The sequence below is a fragment of the Odontesthes bonariensis genome, chromosome 13, assembly GCF_027942865.1.
Source record: "Odontesthes bonariensis isolate fOdoBon6 chromosome 13, fOdoBon6.hap1, whole genome shotgun sequence".
Taxonomy (NCBI): Eukaryota; Metazoa; Chordata; class Actinopteri; order Atheriniformes; family Atherinopsidae; genus Odontesthes; species Odontesthes bonariensis.
Window position 1 is genome coordinate 13,982,676 of NC_134518.1, and position 11,105 is coordinate 13,993,780.

General features: G+C 42.1%; 2 protein-coding genes across 3 annotated transcripts; one reads left to right on the forward strand and one right to left on the reverse strand.

The window, feature by feature from the left end:
* Positions 1 to 2,208: 2,208 nt before the first annotated feature.
* On the reverse strand, positions 2,209 to 5,262 carry lsm11 (LSM11, U7 small nuclear RNA associated). The gene is made up of 4 exons (XM_075481051.1): positions 4,726 to 5,262; positions 3,865 to 4,004; positions 3,640 to 3,723; positions 2,209 to 2,732 (listed from the first exon to the last, which is right to left on the reverse strand). Exons 1-4 carry the CDS (start codon positions 5,189 to 5,191, stop codon positions 2,397 to 2,399), a joined length of 1,026 nt encoding a protein of 341 aa, XP_075337166.1. The 5' UTR covers positions 5,192 to 5,262; the 3' UTR covers positions 2,209 to 2,396.
* thg1l (tRNA-histidine guanylyltransferase 1-like) lies at positions 4,737 to 10,699 on the forward strand. 2 transcript variants are annotated; one of them, XM_075481053.1, is made up of 7 exons: positions 4,737 to 5,906; positions 6,109 to 6,312; positions 6,422 to 6,598; positions 6,690 to 6,859; positions 6,947 to 7,035; positions 8,807 to 8,914; positions 9,642 to 10,699. In XM_075481053.1, exons 2-7 carry the CDS (start codon positions 6,119 to 6,121, stop codon positions 9,801 to 9,803), a joined length of 900 nt encoding a protein of 299 aa, XP_075337168.1. In that variant the 5' UTR covers positions 4,737 to 5,906; positions 6,109 to 6,118; the 3' UTR covers positions 9,804 to 10,699. The 2 variants fall into 2 exon arrangements, with proteins under 2 accessions (XP_075337168.1, XP_075337167.1); XM_075481052.1 differs by having other exon boundaries at positions 4,737 to 5,773.
* Positions 10,700 to 11,105: the final 406 nt, after the last annotated feature.

Here is an 11,105-nt window from a genome sequence, read left to right on the forward strand (position 1 = left end):
AACACCTTTTTTCTTTTTTATTCTTATTTTTTTTTATGTTCCTCCCATGCATCTTTTTTTGTGCGTGTTTCCAGTCCATTTGGGCCAGTGATAGCTAGAGGCACAAAAGCCCCAAGATGAGACCTATTCGTTCAGCACCAGAAGTGTTGATTCAGACTGTTATAAGATGGTAAAATGCACCTGTCTGTGCGGTTGTTGTTAGTCATTGAATCGCGTTAAATGCTGCCTTTCCTTTTTCATTCATGTTGCACAGTAATACGGCAACTCTGGACATATTTCCACCGCCTTAATGATCATCAGTCTGCGTTTCGCAGTTCATCAGGTACAGAAAATTGTGCAGTGTAACCAGCTGGTATGCAGTTGGTATACATCTGCTCTGAAAATGTGGGTTAGGACATCATACACGGTCCTATTCAGCTGTACACCAGAGACGTTTTGTGTTAGATGTACGTCGTGTTGCTCCTCAGTAGTTCAAGTGCCTGGCCGGTGTTTGCCTCCTGACCCTTGTAATGAGTGATTGATAATCAAAAATTGAATCTTGGGCGGCCTGACATATTTTGATAAGTCACCAACGAGATGAATAATTCACTGACAAGCGAGCAGTGGATTCTGCAGCCTCGGGAGGAGTAAAGTTGTGCTTTTTTTCTCCTAAGGGCTCAAGAGGCCGAGCACACTAACACACAGTAGCCTTGCATCGATGTCTGAAGCATTAAAATGACCAAAATCTGTTTGCTATTTTTCTAATGTATATCAGTAGAAATTGTTTATGCATTTTGTTTTCTACTTCGAATAATTTTGGGCCTCTCAAAAATTATATTGTTATTGAAACACTAGTATATGCACATGTGTATATACATATACACACATATATATATATGAAGAAGAAAAAAAGTCCTTTGAGAAAGTGAAATTTTTGCGTTCTTCCCGCTCTGATTTGATTTACACATCGAGATTCTTTATGGACGACATTAAACAGTTGATTGAAATTTGTTAATGATGTGTGTTATTTGGTGTGCTGTGTCATTAGACTCATTCAAAAGTGCTTCAAGCAGCAAAAGCGAAGCCATTGCGCTTGGCTTCGAAATTGCATTCACTTGGTGCGAGTTTAACTCGGCTGTTTGGAGCGATGACACAGAGGCCCCTCGGTGCAGGTAGCCAGCAGGTACACAAACTAAACGGTCGGCGTGGCAGATTGGGATTCCCATCGGGACAGCTGCAGAGCAAATGCTTTGAAATCTCAACTCTACTTTGCTTACGTATGCAAGCCTCTGATGTTAAAAGTATGAGAACTTTTTAAGCGGTGCAACCTTAGTGCCTCCATAATTCTTCAACAGTTGAAACTTACAGTTTCTCCTCTTGAGAGGGATGGCCTGATTTCTCTGGCGTAATCCACGGAGGACGCAGACTGTACGGTCTAATTGCGGCTCATCTGTTTTACAATCAGGGCCGTGCCCCTACGTGTATCAAGGTTTGTTGGAACACACTCATGTGACAAACACGACTAAAACGCAACTTGCAATAAAACAATTGACCCCGTTTTCCCTCTCTGGAGAGGGCTGTTAATGGGCTATACTAATAATATTCTGATACATTGTATGAAAAGAAACAGTATATACAGTAGATGAACTAAAGCAAGGGCAAATCATAAAATGTGCCCCACTTATGACACAAAACACGAGGAAAGAGGGTCAGCTGAAGTGGAACTAAAATAAGTAAATGCAACTCTTGCAGACCTGAAGATGCAGAGAAAACAATAATTCTGCGCCGCTCATCATCCAAAACGAACCTCTGTCATTTAAAGAGAGAGAAAGAGAGGGGGAGAACAAAAAAAAAAAAAGCAACATCTTTACAACTTCCACGAGATGCTGTAAATTGTGCTTTTATGGGTAATGTGCCCATTAAAGAGTAAAGGCAATCTGAGACGTCAAGACAAATGACAGCTTCTGAGTGCCATCTGCAATCTCGAGCTTCACAAACTCAATTATTCATAACGCATTTATGAAGTCCGCTGAGACTGCGCTGTCATTCCCGTTCAAACTGACGGGAAAAGCAACATAAAGGGACAAGCTCCTCCAGATGACAATAGCCTCGCAGGTGGCCGCCGTGCACTCATGCTGCCACCTGCTGGGTGAAAACCGGAACACAGACTTCTCCGGTGACGGACAGGAGGAAAGACCACCACAGTTTACTACAATTAGAAGTGAGAAGCTTTTATTCCTCGAGAGCGGAATCATTTCTCTGGTGGACAGAGGAAAGACTTCCATATCAATATGATATACAGTAACAGTCTGTGTTTGATTCATCTGAATGTAATGAAACGATGATGATGATGCCTACAGCCGTTCTTCCACACTGAGTATTTCAGATACTCAACAGAACTTGAGAAATTAAAGCTATCAGAGTGGTTGCGGGTTAACCAGGATAACATTCTCACCACGGATAAAAAGCTGGTTGATGTGGCGCGTATGGACCTTCCCATAAGTCTGGGATTCCTTCTGATGAGCCTGTGGACCCGCGGCCTTCACTGGCGCTCTGTGTTTATCTTGTTTGCCTTTAACAGCTTCCGACAGCTCGGACTCTGCCGCCCTGCCATCCGCTCTCATGTCCGCCGGCCGAGCGGAGCAGCCTCCTGAAGCAGCTTTAGGATTTGCAGGTAGATGCTTGCCGGCTTCCTGGGTCTCTTGCCGTTTTCCCGGCTCGTTGCTTTCCTGGAGGTTTAGCTTCTCGAAGAGCTGCACAAAGATTTGAGGCGCGTTAACATTTGTGGGTAAAACCTGGGGCATAAAGACAACCATCTTTGAGGTTATCGGGGGAACAAAAACCCCTGGTTTTAAAGTTTCTTGTAATTATCTCTCTGCATTGCAGCTACTTACCATCGAGGAGCTGTTTTTTTTTTTTTTTTAATGAAACTTTCAAATCTTACAAACGTTTGCTCATTGCGGCCGAAAAGTTGCATTTAAACTTTTTTTCTCCGAAACACATGAGCTTTGTTTAGACATTTAACTGCAGACTTCAGGAGGAAGCGGAAAAGACTGCGCACCACTACCTTCAAGTAAAACAGAATAAAAGTCTCTGCCTGAACATATCTCAGGTTTCAATGTGCCTTTCCAGCGGTCCTGTGCACGCTTCTTTTCCCTGAACTGTCCCTCCGCCTTTCCTGCCGCTTCTTCATTACATTAACTGAAGAAGCAGCTGCCTCCTCTGCTCTCCTTTTACAGGCTTCTCCTGGTTTGTCAGCCTCGGTTATTTCTAATTTCTTGACTCCCTGGCAGCTTTTAAGAGCTCAGTTTTTGCACAAGTATTCTCACAAGGCTCTGAAATTTGTGCCACCTGTCCTTTTCCCAACAATGCCTATGAACGCAGCCCTAAGACGATAACTGAGGTGCGAGGCCGGAGCTAAGGATGCCTCCACTGGCGTGTGGATGTGGGTGATAGAGCATTGCGTAACCTGTCGTGCTTTATGGACTAAACAGTGCTGCATGGGCGTGTGGGTGAATGTGGCTTGTAGTGTAGAAAAATGTAACAAATTGTCTTGTACTCATTCATTCATCATAACAGACATTTTGACATGGGTGCCCAAACTTTTGCTAGCTACTATATGCTGAATAACAATACGAGATGAAACAAAACGGCACAAACCCGTGAAATGGTGAGCGCTTTCTCGTGATAGAAAGCCTCTCCGAGTAAAGGCTCTCTGTACGTCTCATCCACATCCACCATCGCCTGCCAAAGACAAAGAAAAAGCTGGTGACAAGTGGCTGACGTAAAGACGTGAAGCTAACGGTTACACGTATGCTGTAGGTTTCTTCAGATTCGGCACGTGAAAACTGTCAAGAGAAGGAAAGCCCAAGAGGGTTCCCTGACCATGTTCCAGAACTTGTCGAAGGCCACGACAAAGCCAGAGCACACTCCTCTCAGACCCTTAAAGGTCCGGATGTGAACTTTGACTCTTATCCTCTCCTCAACGCAGCGGTACAGCTCCCCCAAAGGACTGCCCTTACACACTGAAGACAACAAAAAAAAACAACAACAAGGAGGTTATGCAGCAGATCGGTTTTACACAAAAGATTCAGCTGAAGAGAAAAGTCAAGATTTCTTAAAACACAGACATATACAAAAATAAAAGCACAGTAAGGTTTCAACTAAATTCTATTTTCTAGAAACTAAGCAAGCAAGAAAAAACGCACAACCAGAATAAATAAGAGGAAAAAGGAAACGTTGCCAATGTCTGCGCTTGGCTTCACGCTCACCAGATATCTCAGAGCAGTTGATATCTGGGTCCATTCCCCCTTCCATCATTAAAGCCCAGTCCCAAATCCTCACCTCGGTCCTTTCACTTGGCCTTTGCCCTCTGATTTTAAAAGGTAAGGTGCCCATTTTCTTTTAGGGTCCAAGGACTAGAGGTCATCTGGCCCCTCAACCAGGGCGGTTGGGGCCACTGGCATGGCCAGATGACCTCTACTCCTTACTTCTGGGCCTTAATAATTTAATACATACATACCCCTTAAAAATGACAATTCTTTGCTTCTCCGTCTTTAGATTATTGACAGAAAGTATTCCACAGATATCCCATTTGGCTCAATTTTAAGCTATTTAAATGAATAGCAAAAATATGGTATGCAGATGGTTTTCCATGAAGGCGGGCGTCTCTATAGCCACTTCAGTTTAGTTTGCAGCGCACTTTACATCTATTTCAAGTTGTGCTAAAGTGGTTAGTGAACCTACGGGGCATCTTTGTCAGGACATTCTTCTGGGGCTTCTGCGCCCTCCTCCTCCTCGGCGCCGCGCCGCTGCTCTCCCCGTCCTCTGACACCGGGTTGTTTACCATCAGCTTCTTCAGCCTCTCGATGCGCTCCGGGTCCGCCACGCCTTTCATCGCCTTTAGCCGTTTTTTCTCAACATTCTCCGGTTTAGCTCGGCCCCGGCCGCCCTTCAGAAAACTCTCATACTCTGCCACATTGTTGAGGCACTTGATGTTTGGAAAAGGAAGCGGTGGTGGAGTCGGAGAATACAAGGCCAGCAGCGGGTTGAACTTTTCAGAACAAACGTTCGCTTGATCTGCGTCATCGTCCGCGGCTTTGCTGTCTATAATCTTTGGGTCGCAATCAGGTTTTGACGATGTACTCGAAGAGGGGGCTGATACCGGCTCTTTTCTATCTGTCTTGGCACTTTTCCTTTCCGTCTCCTCCATGTTTGAAACAACCGCAGATTAGCGCACAGCACTGAAGCGAAGCATTCTGGGAAAGTTGCTCTCGTCGTTTTATTCTGAGCCTAGCTTTTAATCACCCTTTTAAGTGCTGCATTTCCATTCTGCAAACGTTAAATTGTGCTTTTTTTCCTCCCCAAATTCTGTAATATGTCAACTTGAAAATAACCAATTTCCCCAATAAACCTTAACGAGAAGGTCTTAGTCTGCAAATGAACTACAAGTTCCATAACCCCTTGCAAAAAACGTACACAAACATACGTCGCGTTCTGAGTTTTGAGCACAAGATGGCGGTATAACACTAACGATGTTTGATAGCTCTTTCGAAAGTCCACTTGTCTTGTGGATTCTAGTTTTTTTCAATTCAGTTCTATCATAAAATTTGACTTGTGATGAGCGGGGTTTTTTTTTTTTTGAAGATGGTTAAAAGACAGTAGAGGAAAACTAACTTTATTTTATATCAAATTGATAATTTCTCTACGCTGCGGAACCTTTCTACGCAGTGTCCAGGGAAGTACAACTACTACAGAATTTGAGGACGGACTGTACACAAACCAACGTGTGAATGTATGGTAAAAAAAAAAAGCTGTCTTTTTATATCTTTAGATATGACCTGGTTATTTAGCTTTAGAGCCACGTTATAGAAATATTTATGTAACTATTTAAGCTCATTTGCCAACACCTCACTGGACGTTTAAGTGTGAGTAATGACTAGTAACAAAGTTGTAACAGTAATTGTACTTTAATTAGCTCCGTCATGATTTAGATTTTTTTTCATTGTTTTTATCAGTTTTGAGGTCAAAATTAAGTAGCTTATGGTCATGCTGAGGCTTTAAATATGAGAGAGTTATGCGTTTGTTGACACACGATGTGTTTGAATGCCTATTGTTTTCTCTTTCCAGGAGCCTGTTCATGGTGATAGGTAAGGTCTGCAGATTTGGTGTGGGAGTTAGGTCCACGCTTGTCACAGTCCTTGCCCGTCCGTTTGCCACATCCAACAACATGGCCAAGAGCAAGTTTGAGTACGTACGCAACTTTGAAACAGACGATACTTGTCTGCGCAACTGCTACATCGTTGTCAGACTGGATGGTCGCAACTTCCACAAGTGGGTTTTCTTTTCATTCAACATTACTGCGAATACATGGCTGTTTTTCTTAGTCATTTCTGTTATTGGATTTTTCTTCTTTTCTTTTTTTTTTGTCAATTTGTCTTAGGTTTTCAGAGCAGCACAAGTTCACAAAGCCCAATGATGACAGAGCGTTGGGACTGATGGTCAGGAGTGCTCGCTCTGTCATGGAAGAGCTGGAGGATATTACCATAGCTTACGGTCAAAGTGATGAGTTCAGCTTTGTTTTCAAGAGGACCTCCACCTGGTTCAAAAGAAGAGCCAGGTACTCAGTTTTCTTCATTGTCTTTCTCACACACCTGTCCTAACGTTTCTTACCTTTGTGAGAATATGTTTCTTCTCTGCTTCCCTGGCAGTAAGCTCATGACCCATGTGGCCTCCCAGTTGTCTTCCTCTTATGTGTTTTACTGGAAGGAGTTTTTCGGAGAACAGCCCCTCTTGTACCCTCCTGGCTTTGATGGCCGTGTCGTTCTGTATCCCAGCAACCGTAACCTTAAGGACTATCTGAGCTGGAGGCAAGCAGACTGTAAGTATATCATGCATGTTACCACAGGTGTGTTTTAAGGTAAGTCCCCGTGTGATCTATGTGATGGTTTGTTTTTATGTCTTTCAGGTCACATAAATAACTTGTACAACACAGTATTTTGGACATTAGTACAAAAAGGAGGACTCACCACAACACAGGCAGAGGATCGTTTAAAGGTGAGAACAAAAAAAAAAATTTTTTTAATGCCTATAAATGTATGTTTTATTGTTGGCATGTGATTTTACAAATTTATAGCGCTTCATATTAATAATAAGGAGAAACAATAATAATTTGTTATTGTTTTTTTTAATTTCTATAAATGAAACAGACAAAGAAAAAAAATTATAATCATTGTTAAAGACCATTAAAAATCATCAGAAGGTTATAAAACATGATTGGATCAAATACACAATAATGACTTTTTAATGTTACATCAGTCAGTATGTTTACAGGACATATATGCAGTAGGTGTTAGTTTGACTGGCTGTAAAAAAAAAATTAAAAAAGAGAAAAGCATCTACACCACCAATAGAAAACCATACTGTATGTGGTTTAGTGTTGTCATTCTGAAATATTCAAGGCCTTCTCTGAAAAATGTGTTTTCTGGATGGGGGCATATTACTGCTCTAAAATCTATATAAATGTCTGTACGTGCCTTTAAGCATGGGATGGTGCCTTTCCAGATGTGCAGGTTGCCGGTTTCCCCGACATTAATGCACACATACCATCAGTGATCCAGGCTTTCTGACAGAGCGCTGATAACAAGCTGGATGGTCTCCTTTCCTCTGGAGGAGGCGTTTTCCACTTTGCCTCGGCCTATTTTGAATTAGCTTAGGCCCAGAGAAGAAGGTGGTGTTTCTGGATCATGTTCACAAAGGGCTCCTCCTTTGCTAGTTAGAGCTATAACCTGCACTTGTGGATGGCTATGTGAACTGTGTTCACAGACAATGATTTCTGGAGGTTTTCCTGAGCCGACGCCGTAAATCTTTCTATGATTGTGCCTGTTTCTGATGCAGTGCTGTCTGAGGGGCCACAGATCACAGGCATCTAATTTTGACACATTTTTTTTACGCTTTGGAGCATATATCATTGGAGCATATTCGGACGTCCGAAGTCACAATATATCCAAAAACTCCCCCCAAAAAAAGCAACTTTGGATTTGTAGAATTCTGCAACCTCATCATCTTTTCTCACTTTTTAAACTTCACATCATGCCTAATTCACTATACCTCAGAAGTGTTCGTGATCTCAAGATAATGGTATTAAAAAGACATTCGAGCAGAGCCTCTCTCTCTTCATGGCTGAAAAGTGAGTTGTTGTTCTGTAGTATTTTGACAAAAGCACGCCTCAGACATTTTATAAAGACCTTAAGAAATGGTGTCAACTTGTGAAAAAAGAGCAGAATATCTTTTCTTATGAATGCAGTTTTTCCTCTCTGATAAAGTTTGATGTGCACTTTGACATTTTTCAATCAACAATGGGTTAATTCATGGAAAATACCTTCTAAAAAGACATCAGGTCCGTCACTATTAGCGCCGGCTGTCTGGGACTGATGCAGCTGTTATCTGGAAGTCCCTTTAATTTCCAGTTGTCTGGAAATGAAACAGCAGACGTCTTGTGGAAAACGGTTAATCTAAACTGGATGTTCAGGCTACTGAAGTCATTCACATCCCTTCAAACTGTTGTAATCACAATAGAAACGTAGGAACAAACAACAAGAAACAGTTTTAGTAGCAAGATTTAATCAATTTCAGTGTCCTGTTAGCTCTGATACAACCAGCAGGTGGTGCTGTCTCTTCAAGCATTTGCTGAAAGGATGGACAATGAGGAGCTTTGTACTCTGTTCTCTAAAAACCTGTCCAGACATTTGAGCTCATTTGTGTACACTCTTAATTTCACATCTTTACATCTATATGCACATGCCTGACTGTGTTTCTTCCATTTCAGGGAACATTAGCCGCAGATAAAAATGAGATCCTGTTCTCAGAGTTTGACATCAACTACAACAACGAATCGGCTCTCCATCGGAAAGGCACCACCCTCATTTGGGAGAAGGTAAGTTGCCGGAGGGGTGTTATATCTGTTTTAAGCATTAAATCCAGTTTAAGAACCACTTACTTAGAGGAATGTAATTCAATAGCATTACCACATTTCACATGCAAAACTAATTTATGTGCACATAAATGTTCACCGGAAAGACTAAGATTAAGATCCTCTGACGTAGAAAGACAGTAGACTCATGTCTTATTCCTCAGAAAGCTACAACGATCATTTTTTTCAATGAGGTTGCTCTCATTGATTCTGCATCACCACGTCAGTGTTTACGTCAAGGTTTCGTCATGTTGGTGAAGAAGAATTCCAGACTGGAATTGGAATGGTGCCTCCTGCAAAGTGCTCTCCAAAGGCTGATAGCACTTCAGTGTTCATCGATTCAGAATCTAAGTTGCCTCCTTAATGCAGAGTCAATAAACATAAAAGGGTTTTAAGGTGCTGCTTTGCATCTTTGTGCCCATTTACTATTTAACATTTTCTCACCGCATGCAGCTGCATTTTTGTTTTTGATATATTATTGGACTTAAAATGTACTACACACCAAGCAGTGCAGGACCTGCAAAGGGGGGGACTGTAGAGGGGTACGTATTTAGGTTCAGCTTTGTTTTTGGATTTGGGATTCAGTTTTGTTAAGATTGAGATGTAGAGGATGTATTACATCAATAGAATGTTTCCATTAAGTTACCTTTATATAACTGAATTAGTCACAATTCTCATTTCTTTTATGTAGCGAGATGAGACTGTCACCAAACGCTTGAAGCTACCTAATGAAGAGGAGAAAGAGGTGTCTGTTACTCGGAGCAGGAAGAGGGTGGAGGCCTACCACTGTGACATTATAGGGGACCAGTTCTGGGGGGAACACCCAAACATCCTGGAAGATGACAACTGCTAACATCGCCTCTCCTCTTGAAGAAAAACACCTCTGAACTGATTTCTGAGCAGTGTGGTTGAAGCTGACTCATATCAAAAGACTCTTAAGAGGCACAGCCTCAATTCTATACTGACTTTGTATGAACACCTGTAACCATGATGCTTAGAAGACTTGAAAGAAGGATTTCTGAGACCAAAGCATTTGATAGTTGACTTTTCTGTGAATATTCTTTCACAGCTGAAACACATCCTCACTTTCATTTATTAAAATCATGTCGTAATTTTCCCTCATAGTTGGAGGTTTTTTAGGTTTACGTGTATGATGATGTTCCCAGTGAAGCAGATCATTTCATAATCATTTGTAGCGGTGGGTGTTGAGGATATGCATGGCATGCGTCTCTTGCCTTGTTCAGTGTATCCAGCTCTCCTGAAGTTGCTGTTCCAAATATATATCTTCAACTGATCTCATGAATGGCATTTAGACTACTACCAACACTCGATCTTTCAGCACGGACAGCGTGTTCACTCTCTGCCAACTGAGGTTTTTTTTTTTTTTTTTTTTACCACATCTAAATTTTTTTTGTGTTTTTCTTAGCCCCAAGTGTTTGGGTTTTGATGTTTCAGGAAGCGTAGTAAGGAGAGGTTTATCTGAAGTAGAAATAATCAGAGGGAAGCAGAATTCAATACCTCGACAGGGACGAGTGGCCTTGTCCTGCTGCCAAGACACCATTTAGAGATGTGAGTGGATTCACTGACCCGTACTGTCATCGGTGCTAAGAATACCTCACACACCCTGCATACGCGCTACCCTTCCAACATGTGCTCTTGGGCATATCTATCATCCCACTTAAAAATGACCGGCACAGTATGAGTGGCTGTCTCGAAGGCTGAGGTGGAAGCCTACTGTATTTTGTTACTGTAGTGCTCAGTTACTACCCAGTGTATTTCTGGTTCGGTGACCTTGTTCAAAGCGTGTGGTTACTCTACTGTACGCTGTGCAACAAGAAGTGGATTCTCTATTCATTCATTTGGAATCCGAATGTTGTCACTGAGGCCTGTTTGTGTTATATAGAAACCAAGACATAACGTGAACGAGTTGTGTGGCCGAATCTAGTCGCATGGGCCACTGACGCCGTGTAGCCGATGACTCAGCGTATGGCCTCTGTAGACCAGGGGGAACCATAGAAACTAAAGCATGTTGAGGCAAGTGGTGTAGTTATTTAAAGATGGCATGTATTTACATGCGGTGGAAAAACATAAACCCACTGGGCCACTGGTTTGGGGAGGTGGGTAAACTGAGAAAAAGGTGTATTCAAAGGCAGTA